Source organism: Rhodnius prolixus, unplaced genomic scaffold (assembly GCF_049639745.1).
Source record: "Rhodnius prolixus isolate KJV_2025 unplaced genomic scaffold, Rpr scaffold_6, whole genome shotgun sequence".
NCBI lineage: Eukaryota > Metazoa > Arthropoda > Insecta > Hemiptera > Reduviidae > Rhodnius > Rhodnius prolixus.
Window position 1 is genome coordinate 3,402,444 of NW_027411634.1, and position 27,350 is coordinate 3,429,793.

At 32.0% G+C, this 27,350-nt stretch overlaps 1 protein-coding gene across 19 annotated transcripts in view; it reads left to right on the top strand.

Annotated features, from left to right (window-relative positions):
• Positions 1–27,012, top strand: part of wake (ankyrin repeat and fibronectin type III domain containing protein wide awake) — a 532,593-nt gene extending 505,581 nt beyond the window's left edge. For 10 of the 19 annotated variants that reach the window (XM_074139711.1, XM_074139720.1, XM_074139710.1 and 7 more), the window contains 19 exons: positions 2,001–2,087; positions 9,446–9,524; positions 10,678–10,781; positions 11,239–11,397; positions 12,111–12,224; positions 13,457–13,645; positions 14,650–14,848; positions 15,236–15,368; positions 15,475–15,588; positions 15,870–16,085; positions 16,170–16,336; positions 17,109–17,264; positions 17,354–17,495; positions 18,585–18,698; positions 19,282–19,500; positions 19,663–19,864; positions 20,571–20,718; positions 21,992–22,109; positions 22,236–27,012. In XM_074139711.1, coding sequence (XP_073995812.1) covers positions 2,001–2,087; positions 9,446–9,524; positions 10,678–10,781; positions 11,239–11,397; positions 12,111–12,224; positions 13,457–13,645; positions 14,650–14,848; positions 15,236–15,368; positions 15,475–15,588; positions 15,870–16,085; positions 16,170–16,336; positions 17,109–17,264; positions 17,354–17,495; positions 18,585–18,698; positions 19,282–19,500; positions 19,663–19,864; positions 20,571–20,718; positions 21,992–22,109; positions 22,236–22,571 — 2,996 coding nt within the window. In that variant the 3' untranslated portion in view covers positions 22,572–27,012. Of the gene's footprint in view, positions 1–56; positions 498–941; positions 1,066–1,442; positions 1,553–1,998; positions 2,088–9,445; positions 9,525–10,677; positions 10,782–11,238; positions 11,398–12,110; positions 12,225–13,456; positions 13,646–14,649; positions 14,849–15,235; positions 15,369–15,474; positions 15,589–15,869; positions 16,086–16,169; positions 16,337–17,108; positions 17,265–17,353; positions 17,496–18,584; positions 18,699–19,281; positions 19,501–19,662; positions 19,865–20,570; positions 20,719–21,991; positions 22,158–22,235 lie in introns of those variants that run through there. The other 9 variants (XM_074139721.1, XM_074139722.1, XR_012461714.1 and 6 more) reach the window with 9 other exon arrangements.
• The last annotated feature ends 338 nt before the right edge of the window (positions 27,013–27,350 follow it).

A 27,350-nucleotide genomic window follows, 5' to 3' on the forward strand; every position in this document is an offset into this window, starting at 1 on the left:
AAGTAAGGTAGCATCAGCAAAGTAGAGACAGTAAAGGGTTATTAACTTGGTACTTCAACTTTAAGAGGAACTACCACATTGTGTTTTATTTCTACTAAGAGTACAAAATGGGAATTATTATTAGTAAAGCGATCACGAACTTCTTTGGGGAAAAAACTTCAATTAATGGAAATAGATTGTTTAACTTGGTTTTACAAGAAAAGTTATTTAATCAAATAAATTCGTGGCGAAGTTTTAAAAGATAATTAGTAGAAGAAAAAAAACATTATAAAAATGAAATTTCAAAACTTGCAGGCATTGTTAGCAATACTGACGTTATAGGAAATAGTCTGCCTTTTAATTGATATAAGGAATCATCTAATGGTGATAGTATAAGTACTCCGGATAATAAGCAACAGAACTTTCAAATGCTTACGTGGAAGCAAGAACGTCATGCCAAGTCTAAGTCATAAGAATTTACCAAGAAAATATTATTCCACTTTTCAGGACAAATGAAGGTATGAGATATGCCTAAGTTGTACTGATGGATTAACTGGTAATTTTTGTTCATTTATTAGTTTTAACAATGATCAGAGTCCCTTATTAAAGCTTGTTATTGAGACTTCACTTTTAAGTCTCAATCTATGTTTGTTAGCTCAACAAATTGTGACATAACATTGCCCCACAGTTTGAAATAAGTTTAATCAATCATTTTAAAAAATTAATATAATAACAAATAAGAAGCATACTTTGTTGTACTGTTAAAACAGTTTTTTGTGAAATTCTATACCGCACAAAGTACAAAAAAAATATGGAATTCACTAGGTATTTTTTGTAGCTTGGATTAATAAAATAATTGATAAAGAAGATAATTGATTGGATTGATTAATAATTGATAAAGTATTAATGGGTTCTAATCAACTTTTCTTTCGTTTTAATGGTTGATATATGTTGTTTTTCAGAAAATTCCATGTACATGCTTACCATAAATTTAATTGTGCTATTGAAGTATTGATTGAAAATTGAAGTCTTCGAAGTTTATCCAATTCACTGTAGAAGTATAGTAATAATGAAAGTCAGAGTGAGGTAACCTATTTTTTTTGCCGAAAAATTAAGTAAAACTTATTATTAAGTATTCGCATCTTGAGCCTTGAGAAAATCTAGTTGAAAATTATACTGACCAAAGACAAGCGAGTAATTAATTTCATCTGATTCATAATAATCTCTAGATCTACTGAACTAAGTTCATCTTAAAATGTTTGTGTTAGAACTTGTGAACGGAAATATAACTTGGTCTCTTTTCTTTTCCTTAAATTTTGATAATTCCTTTTTCGAATTATCCTACATAGTTAGAATTTGGTTCATTAAGTTCGTTTATATAGTCATTGTAGGACGTTTTAGGCTAAGTAAGTAAGTAAGTAAATTTATTAAGTTTAGCTAATGTAGATTTTGTTTTGTCTAAGGAAGAGACTTTTGGGAACTCTTGGGAGCAGATACCTAGGTGGCAAATAGGGGAGATGTTGATGCAAATAAGACTATTTCCTGTGGCGGCTGCAGAACTGCGTTGTAGGAGGTAATAGTGGAAACCATCGCATTATTGTTTCAAATGCAAGTCATTTAAATTTTAGGTACATGATAAATGTACAGCTTCGTAGTTTAAAAGCTCTTTTAAATGGGGGAAATACGTGGCTAAAGAGGTGCGTGACGTCGAAAGTGTACCCTCAATATACTGTTATGACCTGTTTGTCTATTGGCGCTGCGGAACTCCCTCAATTTCGCTTAGATCCTAAATAAGTATAGCTAAGAAATGTGTGCTAACCAACGCCACCCGTCCCTGGTTAGAATTTCACTTGAGTGAGCTAAGAGTGAGAACTATTATTATTATTTCACGCTGTTAAGGATACGATCAAAGAGTCAATGATGCATTTATTTTATTTTTATTTCATTTATTTATTTTTGTGTTTGCTTTTTTTTATTTATTTTCATTTTATTTATTTATTTATTTTTTTTGTTTCTATCAGAGAGTACGGTCGAAAACAATGGTGCTATGGAAGTAGGTCGACTGGATAGAAATAAAAAATTACCACCAATTGATATACATCTTACTGGTAAGTTTTCTGATTGTATTTATTATTTAAAACGGTTGTGGATTTTATATAAATTTTCAAATGCTGGTTATCTCAACCCCCATCTCATCAACTGACTAGATGTATGTTGGATAATGCAAGACAGGAGTAGCTAGCCAGTTTTACCTGCCTTCATAGCTAATTATTATAAACGAGACTGCTATTTCTGCTAAAATTTGAAATCATTTTGGACGAAATTTGTCGGTAAGACCTAAGGACTACTGCATTGTATGCCTTGTATTCGTATAAATAGAAGAGGTAACTTTCGAAGAAACGTGTGATCATGTTCACAGAAGGAAACGTTTGGCACAGGTATTATCTGCAAAAGAATTTAAAGTAGTGTAATTTTTGCTGGGTTGTGATATGCTGGTTGTGAACTGCTGGCGTAGAATATGCAAAGTGAAGTTTAGAATTTTTTTTTCGGGATACGATAGTGCATTGTGACCTTTCAAGATATATTGTACCCTCTTACTAGTGCCAGTCGAGCCCCTTCAACATGATTTCAAACTTGCTGGCATAGGACAGTTGATTGTCAAACATTGCATGACAAAGCCTAATGTTTCATTAACAACCAACTTGAAAATTGTTTTCTTCTTTCGCTATAAATTCCCAAATTTACTTTAAAATAAAGAGCTTCTCCACGTTTATAAAAGTAATTTTTTCACAATCGCGGGTCAAACCAAATTTCGAGAATAACGTTGCCAAAAGTGGGCTAAAAAGATATTTTCAAAAGTCGTTCTTATGGTTGTTGTTACATTGTTTTGTAAAAACAACGTAGCGCCTAAATGAATGAACCTATTTTTATGAATTTGTTGTCATTCGATTCAAAATTTCCAAATTTTTTAATTACACTCCTTAATTGGAAGTAAAGTATGCTCAGTATAATTTATCTTACCCCCACATAATGAGAGATAATGTATTCACAGAATTTCATTTATCTTAGCTCTTTTATTTAAAGTATTTTAATGAAAGTGTATTTTTTTTTACCTATGTTAGGAGAATATAATGTTCAGAAAAGTGAAAAACTTAGCTGCCATTATCTCCTAAATTAATAAATCGTTAGTTTAATGTACAAAGAGACTGATATGATCTATAGTCTGTAGAAAAAAGATAAAACAAATTGTCAAAGTTGGGTGTTTTTCAGTGTTACGCTTTTTCGGGCATTTTTTGACGATCAACCCTTATACAACTGACCGGTAGGATTATATAGTTTTAATAATGATTTCATAATAATCATAAGAATGTTGATGGAGTTATTGAAAGTTGAATTCAGATTAATGTGAGCAGTTTAGCTGCCATTATCTTCTTCATTACAGTTTATCTTCTGCCGTTATCATTGCTAGATATTGAAAGTTGCACTATAGTTGTGTTTGGCAATACCATTATCTCCTAAATTAATAAATCGTTAGTTTAATGTACAAAGAGACTGATATGATCTATAGTCTGTAGAAAAAAGATAAAACAAATTGTCAAAGTTAGGTATTTTTCAACGTTACGCTTTTTTGTGCATTTTTTGACGATCAACCCTTATACAATTGGCCGGTAGGATTATATAGTTTTAATAATGATTTCATAATAATCATACGAATGTTGATGGAGTTATTGAAAGTTGAATTCAGATTATTTTTTATTTTATTTTTTTTTTTTTTTTTTTTGGCGCATCAACAGCTGAGGTTATTAGCGCCCGGAGCTTTTTCCAGTGCACTGCCGGCTTCCGGACAGTGTTCTCTCGTTTCAGACAACACTGTCCATCACCGGACAGTGAGCTGTAAGAAGCTCCTAGGAAGAGAAAATCTAAGGGTCAGCTGCTGGATTCGAACCCGGGGCCTCCGCGTGGGAGTCCAGTATGCTAACCTCATAGCTAATCCCTTCCCTGAAATTTAGATTAATGTGAGCAGTTTAGCTGCCATTATCTTCTTCATTACAGTTTATCTTCTGCCGTTATCATTGCTAGATATTGAAAGTTGCACTATACGAGGGGGTACCCAAAAAAAAACGGAATTATTTTTTAAAAGCTATTTATTTACAAATTTTTTACAGAACAACCTTATCCCCTTCAAAATACTCTCCATTACAACTAATTCATTTGTCCCACCGGTGCTTCCACTGTTCGAAACATTTTTTGTAGTCATCTTTAGAAATGGCTGACAGCTCCTTCTTCGTTTTTTTCTTGACCTCTTCAATGTTGTCAAATCAGTGACCTTTCATGCCCTTTTTCATGCGTGGAAATAAGAAAAAGTCGCACGGAGCCAGGTCAGGCGAGTAAGGTGCGTGGGGCAGCGGAACCATGCCATTTTTAGCCAAAAACTGTGTAACAGAGATGGCTGTGTGTGCAGGTGCATTGTCGTGGTGGAAGAACCAGTCTCCTGTTTGCCACAAATCGGGTCTTTTTTGGCGAACACTATTGCGCAATCTTTTCAAAACTTCCAAATACAAGGTTTGATTGACGGTCTGACCTGGGGGGACAAACTCTGAATGGACTACGCCTTTGGCATCAAAAAAGCAAATCAGCATTGTTTTGATGTTTGACTTGACTTGACGACATTTTTTTGGTCGGGGTGAAGATGACGTCTTCCATTGGCTCGACTGTTGCTTTGTTTCTGGGTCATAACCATAGCACCATGACTCATCACCAGTAATGACCTTTGACAGAAAGTCTGGATCAGTTTCAAGCTGTTGTTTCAAAGCACGACATGTTTCAACTCGATGTTCTTTTTGATTGTCAGTCAGAACTCGAGGAACAAACTTGGCAGCAACCCTTTTCATCCCCAAATCTTCCGTTAAAATTCGCTGAACCGAGCTCCAAGATAACCCACTACTCTCTGACAGTTGATCAATTGTCTGTCGACGGTCTGTGAACACCAGCTCTCGAATTTTTTCAACATTTTCGTTTGATGGACGTCCAGAACGAGGTTTGTCATCAATCGACATGTCGCCATTTTCAAACCGAGTAAACCACTCGTATACTTGAGTTTTTCCCATAGCATCATCTTTGTAAGCTGTTTTCAACATTAAAACACTTTCAGCAGCATTTTTGCCGAGTAGAAAACAAAATTTCAGAGCTGCACGTTGTTCACTTAAACTTGCCATCATAAAAAACGAAAAAAGAACAAAACAGCGCTGGTAAAAACAATCACTGCAGATGAACAGAACAAGCCAGGCAGACAACACAGGCAGGACTGAACTGGCAAGGAATTGCGCTATACACGTCTAGCGGCAGAAATGCGTACTACATAAGCTCCATGCGTGGCAACGCGATTCCGGTTATTTTTGGGTACCCCCTCGTAGTTGTGTTTGGCAATACCATTATCATCTAAATACAACTGACCGGTAGGATTATATAGTTTTAATAATACATCGTTAGTGGTTTTACTTTTACTTGTTTGTAGTGGACCATAATATCGCCTCAGATCTGATAAATCACCTGCAGTGTTCCAGAAAAAAAGTGCCTTGCAATAAAGGGCATCCACCCTTTCTGTCCTTACATGCCTCGACATGTACCCAAAATAGGGAACTGCATACTGCCCAGGTCCTTAAGATGGCCAGGGCATTCCCAACAATCCTCGATAAAACATGACAGTCTTTTAATCAATTAATTCACTGACGCCTAGTCTCCATAGTATCTGTTCTGTTGTATGGTTTTCCGCCTTGCAGAAAACTTCCCTTGGTTTCCCGAACCAGTTTTTTGTATTATCTATAACATTTTTTAAATTCACGTAAACTTTTTTACTTGTTTTTTTTTACTACTCGCAACAATAAATAAATGAAAAAAGTATACATTTACTTTAAAATTCAGTAATTATATTTAAAAAGGTTTTTAATGAAATCTAAAAAATTTAAAAAAATAAAAATAAAAAGCACTATGCAAGTTTTAATGTACATGTATAGTGTATATTATATACCATTAATCTCACGTAATGGTAGTAAATTTTAACATTGAATATTTTTTGTGTCCGTGACTTGAAAGCAAATCAAGCTGATATAAAAAAACAAAAACGCTTTATTTTCCTTTATTTCTCTCTAATTCCATGCTTTTTATTTTTAAATATTCCACATTTTAGATTACTTGTTTTCCTTGTGCATATTTAAAAGGGTGTATTATTGTTAATTTTATGAACTATATTGTAGTACGAGACTGAGACGGAAGTAAAGTCGAATTCTCTACACCAAACGGATGAATCTACCTTTGATGTTAGATGAAAACCTGGAACTGGGCAAGGATCCAATAAACATGCGTGCTTGCGATGGATTGAAATCGAACGATAAATGAAAATTACTTGTTTATTCTTTAGATAAACGAATATATATGAATAAGTTCTTTGGCAAATATACTCTCGGCCCAAATAGGAAAATGATTAAGACCAGCGTTGTTCATTTTGTTAGAGCAATAACAATTAGTCATTGGGAATAGCAAAGAAGTTGTTAGATTTAATCTGTAAAACAGCATAAGATTAGATTAGAACAGTAAACGAACTTGTTAATTAGTTCTGACATAATCACTCTACTTTTATACAACTCTAATGGCCGGGCCCTTCCATTCATCCCCAGATTGTTTCATATTTGAAATTATTGTACGTCTATAAATTGAGTTGGCAATAATGAAAAAACTGGACAGAGTACTTCTAACAAGTAGAGCTCATATTTTCAACGCTTGGTAGCCTTTTAATTATTTCTAAGAATTGTTTTTCGTTTTAAGATTTTTATATAATTTCTGCTCAAGTTATTTGAAGAATCGTTAAAAATGCAGAAATATATATATATATATTTCAGCAAGTCTGTCTGCTCAACAACTTATTGATTGTAGTACTTTAATCGTTAGGTTTTCTTAGCTAATTACATGTTTCTACTTTTTTTAAACAGCTGCTTCACATTATTGAAAATTCTGAAAATTAGTGTGTATTTTTTTCGTTAATTAACGAGTACGGCTTTAGCCCTTGACCGTAACTGAACTTAGCTTTGGTTTGGTCTTTAAAAAAAAAAATTATCTGGGATTGCCTTTTTTAAATAAAATTTTAGGGAAACTCAGTTATTTTATGATGTTTCATTAAATATACTTTTTAAAACCTTTCACGTCATGATGGCATCAGAATAGGGGTATTTATATTTTATTACTTTCGGAAAAAACTTACCATTATTTCCAGACACAAATCAATAAGCAACTTCACAATTAAAAAGGAGAAAAACACTTTCGACAAGAAGCTTTATTTAAACCTAAGCTCATAACATCGACATTCAGTATCATTGTAGAGTTGCGGTGTCGTCAACCATTCAATGAAGGAAAGCTAAATGCTCTGGAAAATTGGTTGAATGCATGCGATTGGAAAAATCGCATGCAGGATCATGTTTCAAATTTATGGCTACTACTGTTCTTAAGGATAGGAAACAGCACTACTTGAGAAGTCTTTTTGACTTTTGTACAAACTAAAAAAACTGAAGTTTTTTTGTTATTGTTATTATTTTTATATTAATCTTGTATCTCCTTAATTTGTTGTCAACGGTTTTTTGTTTCGTTCTTTTTCTCTGTACTTAGTGAGATAAAGTTTTGTGAATTTACATAATGCGGTTGGTGCTTTATTTATAGACAGTATTGATCATGTCCAATTTTTGGTAAATAATGGATAAAGAAGACATTATATTAGACAGTTATTTGAGAAACAATTTTAAGAAGAAAATATTGTCTTTAAAGTGCCTTTCTTAAATTCACTCACTTTAAATCATAAATTGCATTTATCTCTAGACTTTAAGACTTGTAGGCCGTTTAGCCCTATAATCGGCTTTTTTGATTTTGCACATTTTCAACGATTTGCGTTACAATTATAGGTGTAGGTACTGTCAGGAAGAAAGATGAAACGCACTGCACGCTTAGTATTAGTGTGAACGGTTTTACAAATCATGAAACGACTCTTCGAAGAAGGAAAATCTCACTTCATACTTTGCCTATCACCAGACTCCTGAGTCTACTAAATAGACCTACTGGGTCGCGGTGAACAAAAGCTTTCTCACCAATCTTCCTAGAAACATATCTAAGTCAACTTCTCTGTAAATAAACACGTTTTATCGGAAATATTCTTATTAAATGAAGAAAAAAAAAATCGTCTTTTCTTTTAGATGTGCTGTGGAAAGAACAAATAAAACATTGTTTACAGTACTTTGAGATAGTAAACAATGAGAAAACTTGCGACCACTCAAGCGAGAAACAAACCTAGTGGTATATGCGCCCCTTATCGCATGTAAATAAGCTGAAGGTTAAACATGAAAATTGGATCTCCTTACATAGCCTTTTTTTTTGGCAAGAAAAGTACCAGCATGATCCAAATAAAGGAAATCTGATAGAAAAGGGATATGGTGGAAGTTGATCGAATGAAACTAGATTCAATTCCGTTCATGTTTGGTTTGTTTTAAATTCATTTGAGATAAAAAAAAATTATTTTAAACAAGCTTTTGATTGAGTTAGGTGTAACTATCAAAACATTTGGCATTTAGAGTTGGTAACAAGTTTTTTTTTTGGCTATTTGTTCTCTTTTATCGCAAAGGTTTATTTCTTATAAAAGCAGTGTATCTCCTTTCCCATAGAAGAAGCTAGGGACTTACATGGGGATCTGTACTATCTCCAACTTGTTGATAGTCATTGCACCTACTAAATCAACAATTACAGAAGTTATCAAGTTCATAAAGTAATACAAAACAAGATAAAAAAACAAATTATCGATGTTCACACTACTGGGCATGTCAGTCTAAAATTAGCTCTCCCAGTCATAAAACAGAGTAAATAAAAATACATACTCGTATATCTCATTAATTTTTCATTAACGGTGTCACTCATTCACTTTTTAAAGAATTTTAAAAGTAATAATACCCCCTAGGATTTTTAGTAAACTTCGTGCATTAAGTATACTATAGTATTATAGCTTTTACTTTTTATTATTTTTAAATAAACATTCGTATTCGGGGCATTTTCGGGAAGTTGTTAATGTAGGCTTTCCTTTAAGGTTAAATTTTACCATAATGGAAGGTTTCACAAACAGTATAGTGATGATAAGAAGTAAATATTATTGAAATGTTAGGAATTTTAAAAAAAATTGTTAGGACCTTGAGAAAAATAAGTACCTCGTGTGAAAGTTTGGTGCAGAGTATGATTAAGAGGAACAAAAAGTCTTTTGATAGACCACTAGAGATGAAGAAAGACTTTATTCCAATACTTAAGTACCTTGGCTGCTTCAGAACGTCTATACATTTTATTTATATAGTAGAAAATTGATCATGACATATACAACTTGTACTAAGTGCATAAAATGTTTAGTTAAGACCATAAGTTCATTATGTTCTTTTATTTGTTGCAGCATTATTTGCTGCTGTTGAACATGGCCATGCTGATAAAGCCAAGACTATTTTAGAATCTACAGATGTTGACGTAAATGGGTAAGCAAATAACAATGAATAACATTATGTAAATTTAAGAATGAACTTTTTCCTTTACATTTTTTTTTTGTCTTGAACGGTGAGAGTTGCTGTTAACATTTTCTGAAGTGGTACGAATACCGCAATCTTAAACCAATTTTCGAACGTAAGATATTTAATAACTGGTTTTTAGCAAAACTATTTATCATGATAAAGTTTCATTAATGTGCCTTTTAATACGTTTACGTCTTTAGTGATAAAACTTGATTGACATCCAATCTTTTCAATCTTATATTTAACATAGTTCTTGCTAATACAGTTTTAGCTCTTTTGCGTTTCTTTTATTTTGTAATACTTCGATTAGGTATTAATTGAACATTTATTTTAATGTACATTCTCTTCAAACCACCTTCCTGACTTACTAAAACTACGAACGGAAATCTCAGTACGGATTAATTTAATATTGCATGAAGGGAAGTTTAATCTTATCCCATACATCGTTTCTTTTGTATCCTTAAATGAAGTGAATACTTTTAAGAATTGATGCGCCCCCCTGGAGTTAAACCATTCTAGAAGATCTGCTTTAATAACTGTCTTTCTATTTCTAATTAGGGTTAGTTTATGTGAACAGTTAAATTTGGCTAATTCTTTGTTCCCTGTACAAAGATACAGAGCTGGCCCTAAGTTGCATTTCTTTTAATCGAATTTTCTGAGGAGAGAAAATCTAGATCGTGAATTGAGTGCTAGCCAACATATTTTCTCTATCTTCTTGGTTTTTTTTTTTTTTTGTAAATACATGTAGCTTTAGTTAAATGCTAAATGAACGAAGAAAATTATCTGTAAGTTTGTCTCTTGGAAATTAAAAATTCTAAGACTGAAATGAAAAAGCGACAAACTCACCTCACTTAAAATTCAGAGCTGTGCTTAGTTGTGGAAGCACACAAATTCAACATCCATATTCAACGGAAATTAAGTTGCAGTGGATTTAAATAGTTAAGTTAGGCTGTTTAAATTAATCCAAACGGGTCTTGTTTGTTTATCTGTCGGCTAGAGAGTCTTTGCATTATAATTCTGCATAAATTTTATTCAAAACAGACATTTAAATCTGAATGTTTGCTATATTTATTGTTGTTTTATGACTATCTAAGATGGTTTGTATTTTACTTGTTTACAGAGTGAACAGCGATGGGCTATCACCTCTAGACGTTGCTGTTTTGAGCAATAATAAGTCTTTAATCAAAATGTTGATTTCATTCGGAGCTCAGGAAGGAAATGAGTGTAAGTATTATATCTTGTAGAAGAATTTTCTATCCATAAAATTCATCAGGAAAAGGCCAGAGTAAGGACATTCTATAGAACATAATCCCTTGTAAAGAACAAAATTGAAACATTTTTACTGACCTAAAGTCTAATACAAGTAGCGTAGGAAGATTATATTCTTTTCTGAATAGGTTTTGTTCGTAGTGATTTTCTAATTATACTGTAAAACTTGTTCTATCATAAGCTCTCAATCTAAATAACTAAATAAGTTCTGGATAAAATCCTTGGAAAATCTATAGCCGAAAACAGCTTGTAAATTTCCTCTATCAAGCTTACTTAAAGGAAGATTTATCCCTTACCAAATCATTGTTCACATTAAGTCACAAAAAATCAAGTTTCGTCTTGGAGAAAGTAACTTATTTTTTCGCCTCCCCAATTAATAATATTAGATATTAATGTTTATCGTTTATTGCAGTTTCCAGCGGTGATAATTTACTAAGTCATCTAAGGAAATTAAGTTGTGAAGCTGAACAAAGGATATGTGAACTAGCTGGACAGGATTCTAGAAATTTCAGCCTTTGGCAACGAAGGTCCAAAGGACTTTCAAATATGATATTAGGATTCACTCAAGCGAGTAAGTTTAATTTATACTTTCAAATATCTTATAAATTTTATTTAACTAAATGTTTATTGTGGGAATATCAGTGCGCGTAAAGAAAGGTCAAGATGTGCTGTACTAGATCACGTTACGTGTAACCTGCGTTATGGGTAACGTGCGTGAAGATTTACGACTATTAGTTAGATCTTAGTCCTTTAAAGCCTTATAGATGCCGAGAAAATTAGTCCGATTGGAGAATTTAACCTGGACAAGTACAAACTTTTAAGTGCAAAACTTCGTCTCTTACCCAGAAAAGATGTTTGAGACAAAATGATCCGCTGTTTCCTGTAGAATTCAATTAGTACCTGGAAATGGTCGTGGCAGACATAAGATTGAATCCAGTGAGTCATTCTTCAACAGAATGGCCCAGTAATTAGTAATTAACATCATCGTTAAAATAAAAGAAAGTCTAACTACACTAAAAAAAAAAGTTATTAGGTAATCTTAATTTCACTTCTGAAGTTCTGTCATACATCCAAACATAATTTAACCTTCTTTATAAAGCCCATTTATCCCAGTGTGTGCGAGAAGCTGTAAATGGAAGTCAAATTCTCTACTCAAACCTTATTGAAACTGTTCCTCTAACTGAAGATGGATGAAAATGAGTTATTGTTAAAAATCAATGATAAATTTTTATTTTTATTTGTTTTCTGCTCTCTATAAGAAGGTATTTTATGTGCTTGTTTTAGGACCACCCGATACTCCATCTCTTGTTGCAGTAGATGTTACAGGAAGTCATACTGTAAATGTCAGATATCAAGAACCAGAGAGTCAAGATTCTGCTGCGTGTACAAAGTATAAAAGTAAGTAGTACTTTGGTTTTTTTCTGAGTCAAAATAACATGTATTTAGGAGGTCTGATCAAGATAATGATTCTGATAATTATTCTCTTCAAAGTAGTCTCTATCCTATAACGAATGTGCCGGAAGTAGTTGTGAAAGACTGGAATCGCTTTCAGTTCCCTCTGCGATTTTTATTTTATGGTTTTAATGTTTCCTTTCTATGTATTTTGAGTTTTGGGATAAAGCAGAGAGTCTGCAAACGCTCATGGCAATGATTCCAGGTACAACAAGTGGTATAAATTGCTTCAAAAGTGGGCGTAAGACAATTAATATCGTGAACGTTCCAAATTAACTGATGGTTTCCATTTCCATTCTTGGTATGTGAAAAACATCGTCTCACTTTCAGAGATCTTTTGAAATAACGCAAATAAGATTTCTCTGAAATAGCTTCAGAAAGAAAATTCGGAAAAATCCCTGATGCGGCTTCAAAATAACGTATCATTCCACGTTTTCATTTCGGAAGTTTCTGTTTGTTTGCTTTCTTTTTATTTATGTATTTATTTTTGCAAAACTTTCTTGACTCGAAGATTTTACTGTTGTACATAATCCAGGAGTCACTTAAATCAAAAAGAGGTTGGCCTACGCCAAGATTAGAACCTTGGTAACGTGGTTCTTGAAAGTTATTTAAATTATGCATTTAAATTATGATTAGACTTTACGTTTAATAACACTGTTCTCTACTCAATACTGATATTTTACATTTTAATCTACTTTTGAAACTGTCAAAAACTTATCTACTGAACTAAGTTGTTCACATGTACTTGCATCTAAGTGAGCATTTTACGAATAAATATATACGATATGTAATTTGGGTTTTGTATGTGTGAACAACAGCGGAAGCGTATTTGACATGAACACAAATATTCAAAAATCACCTACGAAACGAGAAAACTATTTGAAACAATAAAAGAAAACCGCTATGGGTACTGATAGCGATTCTTGAAAAGTCTTCTAGAGTTACTTCCAGCTACGGAAGCAGGACATCTATGGGTATAATGAGCAGTCAGTAGCTTGCAATTGAAGCCGCTCTTCTTTTTTTTAAAAAAATGAAGTCCTCAAACTCTTTAAACAAACGATGTATGTACATGCGAAGTATTTAAAGCAAGAAACTTGGAAGTTAAGTTAGAAATTTCCTTAATATTAACATTGACCCAAAAATTTATTTAATTATGTATTTTTTTCAAATTTTTTCAGTTGAATGGAGTACGGAAAGTGATTTCCACACTCTTTGTGGCTATCGAATAGTTTTAGATCCAAAACAGCAAGAGTGCCAAATTGATGAACTGACACACGGCCAGAGATATTATTTTAGAGTGTGCTGTGGAAATATTCGAGGTTGGGGACTTCCGAGACCGTCGACTCCACATTCTGTTGTTCCTTCAAGTAAGTTATTATTATTTTTATTTATTTTAAAGTACCCAATTAATATCTTGACATTAAACTATGAACTCAGAGTTCAACGTACGCTTACTTTAAATTGTAGATATGGAGATTAACCTTTTCTTGTGTAGACAGGTCAAAAGTGCATGTAGCTTGTAAAACAACCTCTTTTTTGGAGGGAATGTAGGTAGTTCCTACGGCGACTTTTTCTAATCAAAATAGTCTTTGAGTGATTGCCGGGGTCATGCTGTCATCTAGGGTAACCAAGTTAGTTACTGATAAGCTGACCAGAAAAAAGAGCATCTATCACATTCAGATCTGCCCGGGAATAACCAACAACAGCACTGGACGTGCTTTGGAGAGAGATTTGGCATTTACCCTAGAAAGGCTGCTTGCTCCAAGAATCAAACATAGTAAAAGACTTTGTGAAAGCCCAATTTGTGTGAAAACAAAACTGAGGAGGAGATAGAAATTTGATTTTTCTGTCGGTTGGCCTCCTTAAAAATACAAATAGGTTTAGGAAAAAAACTCATCATGGAGATATGTAACCTGGAACTTCTCTGTAGATTTCTGTCAGAAGGTAGATGAAGACTTTTTATATTCTATTTGATTTCGTTAACATCCCTTATTGCGTAATAAATAAGATACTTTGCGGGCAAAGCTGATCATATTACAACAAAGACTGGTCGGAAAGATTCTGGACCATGTGAGTAGTTGTGGATTTAACTCAAGAATTCCAATACCTCATTATTATTAATATGGGTTCAATGTTTTCAATTAAACACGTAAATATCTTTGGTAGATTGTAATCTACCTTTGTTCCCGGGAGGTTTCGATTTCAAAGGTATTTTTCTAAACTCTCGATAGTGCTTAATCGAATCATATCAATTGATTATTAAATTGTTTTCTTTTTGTTTTTAAGTGTAGATTTCTTAAAAATTCGCCAATTGTTCTATAAAATTAATATATTTTATTAATATTTTCTCCTTTCTGTATTTTTACACTAGGTTGGAGAGATATTGTCAAAAAAGAAGATAGAGTTTGCAATGAAGGAATTGCACAATTAGATAAGTTGTTTAGCGAAGTAAGAACCGGACGACCGGATATAAAAGCAATTCAAGAAAGTTTTGTAGCAGAACGGCGTAAGAAAACTACTATTAAACAATTGTTCACAGCTGCTTCTAAGTTTCAGAAAAATTTAAGAAGGTAAAATAAGCATTAAGCTTACGGTTGGGATAAAAATAATTATTTTGAACTTTTCTTGGTTATAATCTAATTTTATTTACATTAATTTTTACTCACTCTTATTAATTAAGAAAGTTATTACGATGATGGCATTCCAATTTGATGTTTTTACCAGAAATATCCGTTTTGAGGTCACCTTAGTCGATAATAAGTGATTTTTGAGAAAAATGATCTGGTGTTTTTTAAAACTAAATTTTACGCTTAACTGGTTAACATATCGCGATTAGTAGTAAGAGATGGTCACGTGATGTACACACCAGATTTGTTTTTCATTTTGATATTTTGATATCTTCAATATTTCACTTATATTTTCATTACAATATTATTATTTTTATTGTAAATCTACAGAGGTGTGTATTTATCCTGTTTGCTGTACAATGAAGACAAAGTATTGTTAACCAATGAAGACTTTTTACCTGTAATAGAAGTTGATGAAACCTATCCAGGCTCTATTTACCACGATTTTCATTGGCTGTTGAAGGTTTGTGTTTAATTATTTGTGTTAATTATTCTATAAACTTTTGTTTTTGGCTTGTTTTTTTTTTTTTTATACAGCTTCTTAATTAAATTCTGTAAACAATATCCAGGTTGCGTGTACTTGGGATGATGTTAAATGGTTAAGACAAGATATGGAAAAATCACTTAGTTCTCCAGCAATTCACTTTAGGATAAAACTTTTACAAGCAGCTGCGCAAATGCAGGTATGTAGTCCGTGGAAATGATTGGCAGAAAAGATTGATATTTTCTCTCATTTTTTTTGCATTAATGAATCAAAAGACTTTTTATTTTTACACCGTACATTTTGTATATTATATAATCCCGGGAATGGCTAAAAGCCAAATACGTTGCGTCCCAAAAGATCTGTTATAGCTTCCACCGTACCAGAACCAGGATATTAAAAAACATGCGTGCTACGACAGCTAAAGTTTAAATAAAAATACCAAATTTTCAAGTTTTTTTTTGTGTTTTCCTATTTTTTTAGACAGCCTTAAGTGTTCAAGACTTGGGTCAACTATATCATAAACCATTAAGAGATGCTGAAGGCACCATAGTTATATCAACTGTCAATTATGTACGCTCTCCTAAAACTGTATCAGTACTCAATTCACGTTGGGTACCTTTGGTAAAACTAACTAAACGAGCTTACAATATGGCCACGGATGCAACACTTAGTGATATTTTAATGGGATCCATTTCTGTAAGTTTGGCGTATTTATTTTATTTTTTCTGGGTTTATCATATTATTATTTTCTTAAATTAATTTTGGACTCTTTTTTTGTAGGACCAGATCACTTATCATCAGGTGAGCAGTATACGTCTACCTAGAGGATTATATTTAGGTTACCTAAAAATGAGAAGTTCTGTAGATCTGTTACAAGTATTAGTTCCTGCGAAGGCACCAAATGTACCGCCTCATTGTAAGATAAGAGATAATCCCCATGTTACGGCGTAAGTTGAACATGTATAAATAATTGTTAAATAGCTCCATTTTATATTTTTGACAAAAATTTTCCAAATATACTTCAACAAGATACAAGATGCTGATAATAAACGAGAATTTCCCATCGACAACCAGTATACTCACTAGAAATAATCTAAATAACTGGGTAGAATCTTGGAAGTATTTGGAGATTCAATAATAGGAGTGATAAGGAGAGTCATTGATGGACTAAGGGCCATGGTCACTTCATAATCACTTCTTTCTCTGTCTTGGAGTCTATTTCTTAAGGAGTCAGCATGCACGGCCAGTTCAGAGGAGTAATATTTGGCCGACAGTTGATACACAGTGTCACAGACATTAAGCGTAATAAAAGCAATATTATGAAAGTCATCGTCTCTTTATAGATTCTTGATGAACTGCCACTGATCATGATGCTTTTTCAAACAGACTATACAGGTTAAAGTACCTTCAAGTATCACAAGTATTATGTTTCAATCAATTTTGTGCACCAAAATTATAAGGCTCCAAGCAGAAATCCCCCTAAATCATCAATTTTGATTGCGATCAAAAGAAAAAAAGAGGTCTGTAACAGTTTCATATTTTCTGCCAGCTGCGAAAAAGCAGGGATTCTGTTTGATTTTCTGATAGTGTGTTGAAATTACAATTTTCTTGAAATCGTAACACTCTGAATCTTTAATTTAGTCTGAAATTGAATAGATAATTTTATTTTAAATATTCTTCTAAATAATTGAATTAAAAACTTGTTTTTTTTTAATCTAGTGAAGAATGGGAATGTTTAACAAACAAATGTGGATCCTCTGAAAAACTACTCTCGGAAAATGAACAACAACGTACATTTGTAGAACAAGTTGCGGCTACTGCAAACCGATTACTGACTTATATGCAGGTGTCAGATGAACAAAGTCAGAATCATAGGTAAATCTTTAAATTAATTAATTGATTTTCATTAATATTAACTCCTGTTTATTATTTATATAATAATTTTATTTTAATCAATTTTTTAGATTATACGATGCAGAAGTTGTTGAAGTCAGTAATGATGTCAGCCTGCTGATAGTTGTGCCGCCTCCAGAATCTGCCTGTTCAGCGCCTGGTCAGGGAGAAGTATTGTTGCAGAGACCAGATCTTATTCCCTTACCAGTTCAGGTAAGTTATTCCCCCTCTTTCCGCTTGTTGCCCTTCCTCATAATGGCAGTAACAGCTAAGTAACTACAATAAATTTAGATTGTATCTCTAAAATTCACGAAAATCGTCAGTAAAACTTAGTCTGCCAAATGTTTAGAAGTGACCATATCTGTTCTGGAATAGCCACGTTAGCAAGATATCTAATAGCATTAACAAATCGTTATAGCAATTAAGCTTTGTATAGATCTGTATCACGCTGTAAACAACTATCACTTTTTTGCTGTGACTGTTACCTGAATAACGCTGACTTAACATCTAAACAGAATACAAAACTTAATGGCTGAATTCAGTTCATTGTAAACATAAATAGAGTCTAACCTCTAGCCCCAAACTATTACATTTTAAAGTGGCTCAATATTTAGTACCGACGAACGTACTTTACTACCAATTTCATTTATCAGTTATTTGACTCTAAAACTTGCAAAATATCTGCTTGACATGTTTAAAGTTTCAAACTTCACTGAGCTTAAGAAACTACTTGGACTGACGATTCTAGACCGGCTCATAAAACGGTCAAAAATCAAAATTCTTAAACTGTTAGGTACTATTAGACCGTGTGATGACTTACCTAATTTCTATTGACTAAATCTCTGTTTAGTTTCAAACTTTTCTTTGGACATTTATTTAAGTTTCAACCAAAGTATACCTTATTTTTCCTCTTTATTAATATTAATAGTTATGATTACTATTATTGTATACGTTGCATTGTATAATTTGTAAATTTTAACTTTTTTATTAGATTTAATTGCTGTACAATGTAAATAGTTGAAATTTCTTTTATTTATCGTTATACATTTAATTTTATTTCCTTTGAAATCGGAGAGTTTATGGTTTTATATATATAAAAAGTGTTCATTCCTTTTGTTACTCTTTAGAGGCCTAAGTCCCAAAGTATAATAAATGTTTCTTTTTCACTCTTTCTCTTAGAAAAGTACCCCTTTCTCTTGGTGTAATAGTATCTAATTAGAACTCTTTATAAAGCTACCTACCTACTAAGAAGATGTAAAAATATATTCATCAGATTGTTAACAACTTTCTAATAATTCTCAGGTATTTGAAATGGTGCATCTTGGAACCTACCACAAGCAACTAGTAGCTCGATACTCCAGGCTGAGTTGTATCATTGAACTGGACACTGCTTTAGCTCAGCATAGTCATCGTGAGGTAAATACTTATTTTCAATTATTTCATTTTGAATGGGTCAGAGAGAAATGGTTATTTTAAGAAAATAGTTCATGCCTAGAATTATAGCTATCTGATTAAAAGTACACGTAATTAAGTTCTATGGTAATGTTAAAGTGCTAAATTACGAAACAGAATCTATTCAGCTAGGGAAATAGTTCCTGCCTGCTTGGTTTGTTTACTTAATTGTAAACAAAAGTCTTACAAAAGCCTTTTATTTAACTAAATTTCTATGTGGCACGAATTTCAAATTGTAATTCACTCATTTAACGATCTATACTGGAAAAATACTGTTACATACTGAAAAGTAATCATTAAAGTTCACTCAATAAAAGAAAAAAACGAAGATTTTTCAGTATTTCCAGTACTTCTGTTTTACAACAACATAAGGACGCAGAAGTACTACCAATATCTTGTGGGTTCATCGAAGGGCCTTAAAACTTAAGAGAATGTTTATTTAAAGAAAAAGAAGGTTTTTAGTGCGTAGAAAAGTTTTATCTCCGCTTATTTTTTCTTGGTTGTTGATTTTGTTTACTTATATTGTGTTTTCGGATTTCTTACAAAGGCTTTTTCGAGTTGTGAAGTAAGTGCAGCCAAGGAAAGGCTGTCTAGATTAGAAGCATTGCAGACACAGTTAAACTCAGCTTGGAAACAGGCACGCTGGCTGCTGGATGTGCTTACATTTGCTAGGGATAAAGTTAGTCAAACGCCAACAAATATAATGCGACATTTGTTGGCCTTACATCCAAGACGATCTAGGGAGAGTATCAGTTCGCACAATGGGGTAAGTTGGATAGAATTGTTTATTTTTCTTTTGAGAACAAACCATTCAATTAATCAACATTAAATAGGACTATTCCGTCCGTATCTCCTACTTGATTAAGTTACATGATAAAAAAAATCAATCATATTATAAAAATATAGTTGGATTTTGTAATCTTTACAGCTCTTACTACCTCCTGAGGCAAAAGGTGTGAAATCTCGAGGATCTTGGCCAGGTCCAGGTGTTACTAGGCTATTAGGAGCGGCGACCACTGAACTTTCCAGAAGTGAACACCATTTGAGCACTGCCGGCTCCAGTACGCCTCCACTTACATCTAGACCTCCTCCGCCTGCTCCTCAACAGAATAAACCAGTCTCACCACCAGGTAAATAATTTTGGGTTTATCTTTAGACGTGTTTTTGCGTTTAACGTGGAAATAAAAAGTTTATAATTATATTGTACAATGTAAACAAAAAAGGAGCCTATGACAACTAAGTAATAGATACACTGTAACACTTTCAATTTCTCTTACAAGGTAAGGAAAGTACTGTAATATTGAATATTTTCTATTTAGAATTTTTACTAGAAATACCCATTTTGAGGACCCTAGAGCCCGTAAAAGGGGTTTTTACAAATTTAAAAAAAAAAGTCAGCGTTTTTGTATCCTCTGTAGCTCAAATACTACAAACATCTTCCAGTAGTATGTTCCTTGAAGTTGAAGTTTGATATTTCGCTTAGGTTTCGACAGAGGATGCCACAATAATGTTTTGGTCAGAATCGGTCGGCCGGTGGTACTTTTTTGTTTTTAATCTTTTATTAGTTTTTGAATTGTTGTAGATTTTTCCGAAAACAGCGCCTGATTCAGCAGCTTACTCTGTAGCTGTACCTTGCCCCTTTTAAGATATCGTATAAATATTTTCAGGTGATTTTCCTGCTAGAATAATCTTCCGAAAAGCCTCTTGACTGCGGTGCTTTAGGGGAATAGGACCGCCCCTTCTCCCATTAATAATTATCTATCCCCGAGTGTAGCAGAAATGCAATTTTTTTTTTTATGAACACCAACTTACATTATAACAAATCTTCTCTTTCAGCCGTCCTTCTGGAACAACCAAGATTGCCTCCTTCTAAATCTGAAGACACGCTTGCCGTACATACCAGAGTAATGCCTTCATCGTCTCATTCAAGAACCAGATCGAGTGCGTCCGCTTCTACATCGCCTCTCTTGTCGATTAGACAAGGGTAAGTAAAGTCTTTTTTAAGTTTACTCTTTAGTTCTCTGGGCTTCGTTCGTTCTCAAATATAAATACTTGTTTAACGTTTTAAATACTTGTTTTACGTACACATAGTATTATCTGGTAAGAAGAAGTTTTGCATTTATCACATATAAGAATTGAAGTTTTCAGAATTTTATATTGAGAACCCTTTATTGTTTTAAGCGATTAGTCATGTACGCTTGTGTATTTGAATAAAATGGAGAGTTATTGGAAATTGTTACAAAATGAATTTCTGTTGAAATCTGTTAAGATGCCAGATGTAAAGACCAGATAAGTGGACTATCAACGCCAATAATTGCCAAGTATTCTGAACTATACCTACTTTTATGTATTTAATGCTTGGATATTTCAAGTTTTTCCATACATTGTTTAGAAAACTCAAAATTATTTATTTTTATGCTAATTTTTCTATCTTTTCAATTAACTATGTTAAGTCAAGAACATTTATATTTTTCCTTCTTTTTTTTAAATTTTTCCGAACGAAAAAATGAAGTTGAATTTTACAAATTATAAAGTACTCGTATGTGAGATCGTATAGAACGTTATCATATACATTTCCTAATTTTGTTTCTAAAGCACCTATTTATTGAATAATCCAGTAGTTAAAGTGAAACTTATTTTCTATGGGAAATTGAAATGCTTTGGCAGTTTCTGCTGCTGGTCCATATTATAGTTTATGATTGAGTAGGCATTGCCTTATTCACCTGAGAGTTATTTGGTGATGGTGCTACTACAGCTGCGTTCAGAAGTGTTGAATCCTAGGGGGCGCTGATGCTTTATCAAAACTTTTTGTCGAGGCCCTAACTTCTACAAAATACAAATAGGTATATATTTTGTGTGTTTACCTAATAACGAAGTTTCCCGTCCTGCTAGATCAATAAAGACTTTTGTTATAATTTACTATTAATCTTTTTTCATGCACTTACTATTAAAAATAAGTATGAAAATAAAAACTTAGATAAAAGATAATCAAAGCTAAGATTGGGTTTACATTATCAGGTAGCAGCGTTGTGTCTTCTTACCTTTTTTTGAATTTGTTTCGCAATAAGACTTTAACTAAAATTCTATGATTTCCCAAAAACTTTCTGAAAATCAAGTACTCCAGGAAAATGATTGTTAACTGTTTATTTAATATCTGAAGCTTTGAAAAAAGATATAACACTGCAGTAGTAATTGCAATAATAGAAAGTTGTAGCAATGGTTTTCCATATTAGATTTTTTCTTTTCTTTCTGTGTAGATATGGCAGCGGAAGTTTATACTCTTTATCTTCAGATGATTCTGGAGTAGTTGGAAAGAGTAAAAGTGAAGGTGAAGAAGGCGCCACGGTTCCTGCACCCTCTCCTGGCATACTGCAGGTCAAGTTTCTGAATTACTTTCCATAGGGGAAAAATAATATGGAAATTGTAATAGAATTATTACTTTTTTGAATATAAAGCATTACCAAATTTTACTTAAAATATTTTTTTTTTTTTAATTTGTAGGTCTACGCAGCCTATGAGACTGGCCTAGCTTCAGGGACAAGTTTAAAACTCCATGTAAGTCCGCGTACAACAGCGCGTGAAGTTGTGGATCTCGTAGTCAAACAGTTGAATATGGCAGTTGTATTGAAAGGACGTGATGGCCCTATATATCCAGCGGATCAGCTTCGTAATTTCTGTCTAGTAGCTGTAATTGGTGCACGTGAACGATGTCTACGCGATGATTTCAAACCTTTACAGTTGCAGAATCCTTGGAAAAAAGGACGTCTTTATGTTAGGCAAAAGCATGATGTATTAGCCGCACTGGAACAGAGTTCTAGGCATTCCGCTTATCTTTAAATTATTTTTGTTTGGTTGTATAAGCACAGTGTATTATTATAAGTAGTTTATTATAAGATATTATATATGCTAGATCTCAAAAAAAAAAAAAAAAATGCACTGGAATTGTTAGGCAGGATGTAAAGTCTGTTTTCGCTAATTTACTCAGGCAGTTAAGAGATGGAAAGTTTATAATTTTAATTTTTTATTTATTTAGTATTATTATTAGTGCTGAAAAAATATTTAAGGATAAGAATATTGCAAGTTTTAAATTCAATTAAGTTCCAACAATTAAAATAATAATTTTAATCATTAAAGGTATTATCAGAATTTTCTTATAGTTTTAGAAATATTGATATTTTAATATAAAGTACATTTGAAGGTAAAATTTTTGAAAAATAAGCAAAATTCTTTATATAAAATGGAAGGCTTTGTGTGTACCGGTTTCAGGCTTCTTACCCTCTTTTATGACTGACTCGTCACTTGCAGAGTCTGGCTCTTGACACATTCAGTTGCAAGTAGTTCATTCAGTAATGATTAACGGCCTTTAACTAAACATGAGAACGAATTTTAGATAATTTAATGTATTTTCAGTTGTATTTTGTATAAATTTCGTAGAATGTAATAGATGTTATGCTTGTGTAGAGAAAATTTCACTTCCGTTTATAAAGCGTCTGTAATTTCTTCACCACGCTAGCTCATTGGGATCTGAGGATAGTCTGGAGACAAAGAGATTGTGGAAAGCAAATTGCTCTATACAAATATAATGTATCTAAAGGTGGAGGAAAATTCGAAAACGATCAGAATGAAAGAAAACATGACATGAATGATGAAATCATTGATAAATTCTTTATTAAAATATTACAGTATTCCAATCACGGTACTAATTAGTCTCATGTATATACAAACTGCATTGATCCTTTTTGCTTTATCAATTACTAGCGTAAAAGTAGTAAAGAACTGAAACCGACCACACATGAACCGAATTTGGTGGGGGAAAAACCTTATTAAAAGTAAAAGGTAGCGATTAGGTCAAATAAGAGTATATCTCTTTTGGGCAAAAATGGTAACTTACATAGTTTCAGATTTCTATGGCACTACTGTGAGCTGACCGTTAGGATAACGATAAAGTTTAATAACTCATTTGTACTTTGTAAAACACTTTTTTTTTGGTGAAGTGCTTTATTGATAAATAACATGCAGAAGAAAAATGAAGTTATTTAAAAAGGTATTTAAATTTTATTTTCGTAACTTCTTGATGATAAATTTGAAAACTTTTTTCATAATAGCAGAATTCTAGATTAGAATAGTTATGATTGTATTGTCCAGTCTTTTAGAAAATCATTCTCCCACAAAAAGGGCCTTGCTCTAAGTCTTGTATTTGCTCCCACCTCCAAAAATGTAATTTATTCAAGATAAAAGTACACCAGTAGCCAGTCTTCTAGCAAAAACTTAACATTAAATAGATATAAAATGGGATCAATATATGATCAAAGACAAAATCATTATTTTTGTTTTTTCATAGATTTTTGCTTTCAGTCATAGACTCCTCATTATGCTTAAAGCAATAGTGACTTTTGATTAGATAATTGTAAAAATATTTTAATCCAATTCTTCCAAGAAGATAACAAAAAATTATTAGCAAAATTTGCACAGAAATTAAATCTACATTTCACGTAAAATATATTTTCAAAATAATAGTAAGAAAAAGTATTAACCGTTATATTTAAGGTAATTAAAACTTTATTTAAATAAGGTTTTGAAGGTGCAGGTTAAAATATGTTACCTGCCTACTTGTAGCGTCCGCTTGTCTGATGTAGTAACCAATTTTTATTCTGTATTTATTACAATTGTATCCTACAAATGGATTTTAATGGGTAATTAGTTTTTTATACAGTCATATGCTTAAGTATTATACGTGTGAAAGGAACAAAAATAATTAAACTTTTCTATCTTGGTTCACAGAATTTGAAGTGAATAGTTAAACAGTGCACTGAACAAAAATATATTTGTGACATTATACAAAACTGGAGGTGTTTCAGGTAATTTTTGTTTTCTTTCAAAAGTGATCATATTATCACTAAACCTTTTGTGTATAATAAACTCGTTTGGCCTAAAAGTGTTTCAAAAATGTTCGAACATTGGTGAGTTAGCCATAATTCAAGACCTAGCTCTGAAAACTATGAAACAACTTTAAAATAGTTGTTTTATTGGGTTTCTGCCTGTAAGTTTTTTTTTTTATTACTATATCAATTTTAAGAACCTACAAAGATTTCTGTGCACCAAAACAACAAAAAAAAAAGTCTGATGAAGTAAGAAATGTAATTTTTAGCCCTTCTGATTAAAAGATTTGAAATGCTTAAGTGTGGCGAGAAATCCTGAATAGATTTATGTCGGTTATACTCGTAGGCCTCTTCTTCGCCATTCGGAACTCATTCATTGATACTTCCAATTCCTTAACGAGGTTATGCCTAATTATTAATTATAATAATCAGATGAGATTCGTTAAGAAATACTTGATATTTCGTAATCAAATCTTTATAATTTGTTTTCAGTGTTTGAAAAGGAGAAACGGTTGTAATTTAGCTTAATGGAGATGTGGATCTTGTTCTGCCTATAAATGTGATTCTGTGCGTAGCGTCCTAATGTTATATGGCTCACTGAAATCTTGAATGGTAACTTAAATACTGCAACCATTTCTTGTCAAGACAGATTACCTGTTCTTAATGAATTGCCTTCCTTGTTTACTCATCTAAATCAGTTCCATTTTGAATTTTTTTTTTAGCCACGTATTCTAGTTTCTTTCAGTAACCACAATGATTGGGAATACACTAGATGGTGATTATTCAAACTTCTTCTAATCCAATAATTAATTTGATTTCATAGACCATATTTTTTCAGTGTTGGTAAGCAATCTGATCTGACATGAACTTGAGTGGACAAATTAATTTTTCTTTTTATGACTAAAATTTATCAGTTTTCTTTATGTTCATCCATCTCATAAAGTTTTTGATTTAGTTCAGGAATAGTAGTATAGAAAACTTTCCAATGACCCATTAAAAATAAACACAAATGTGACTCGAATTTATAACAAAAGCTACTTGTAAAATTTTTGAAAATTATCGTAAACTTATAGAATTATTATTTTGGAAAATATCTATACCTTTAATTAATTAGTTCATACCCTTCCTTATTTAACTCTCGCTTCTTATTCCTTTCAAGAAATCACTAATTTTAAATGTATGTAAGACTGTCGTTAAGTTTAATTTTTTATAAGACTGTAATAATGATTAGTATTGGAAACAAGTACATTATACATTTCAAAAAGTATATTATTATTATTTTGTATTTCTGATTCTGCTAATATTTTTCGAAATTCTTTCTGAACGATTCATAATACAAGTTTTCAAAAACCCGTCCAGCGTTTACAAATGCCCTTCACTTAAAATACTCGTTCAGTCTTTAATTAATGTCCTTCAAAAAAGAGAAATAATTTGAAATTAAATTAAAAAAAAAAAAAAAGAAGGTAAGATCTCTAACTTTAATAATAATTTAACTTAGTGTATTAAGTTTTTAAATTTAAAAACAAAATTAATTGATAAACTATTTTACTAAGAAAATAATGATATTTAGCTACTATTGTAAAACGAACTAGACTTAATATTTAATACATAGATAGATTTCCACATTGGCTGTTATATTCAGTAGTTTTTGTATTTATACAAAAAGAAAGTTAAAATACTTCATATTTAAAAAAATATATATATATTTACAGAACATCACAGAGACATCTTGTAATAACTGAAAAAATTTCTCAAAAATAAGTAAAGAGGTAATCATTGTGCAATGTATTTGCCGTATTGTAATTATTTTTGAAAAACTTTATGTATATAAGAAAAATATTTTCTTTAGTAAAAAAAAATAAGTAAATAAATGATATAGGTAAAGATAAAAATAATGAAAATAATTGCTATTAAAAAACTGTAATTAAAATTGATACTGGATAATTGAAAGAGTAAAGTCTATTTGTACATATCTATATAGATTTTAGTTTTAAAATTTCAAGTATATTGTGTACAGTAAAGTTAAACAAAAATAAATATATATATAAATATATATATTTTCATTAAAATGGGTCCAAACTGTGTGATTCATAGTTTGATGGAAAAAAAATCTATTGTGCCCTCTCTTAATTTTGGACATCTTTCATCTACTCCTTTTTGTCGTATTCTAATTTTGAATTAAACCACGAAAACGAATTACATAACCAAAAAAAATGACGGAGGAAAAGAAATAATCAAAATACCCGAAAGAAAATGCAATTGGTAAAAAAAAAGAATATTTATAAATTATTTGATTTGATTTAATTGAGAAAAAGTATTGGTAAAAAACATCCTAAATTCTCAAAATGAATAAACTGTTGTAAATAAAATAATGAACAATAAATGTTATTTATAATAAACTAATGTTATTATTTCTTTTGTTATTTAGAAGATCTCAATGTTCCTTTTGTACGCGACCTCATCACTTCTCGGTACAATAAATTTCATAACTCTCTCTGACCCCTCACTACAATCCTTTAATCCAAGAACTTTTTTCCCACTCCATTCCTGGGAATCCCCATAGCAGACTGAGACGACGGTGGCCAAGAGATCTACTGATGGAGTAAAATTGATGTACAATGTTTTCTTTGTAAATATGTTAATATCCCTCTCCCTTCTCATTCAGTCACCATTCTCACTCAGCGCCATTACTATTGCTAATTACTCGCATCTCGCTCATCTCAAGTTCTTCACTATT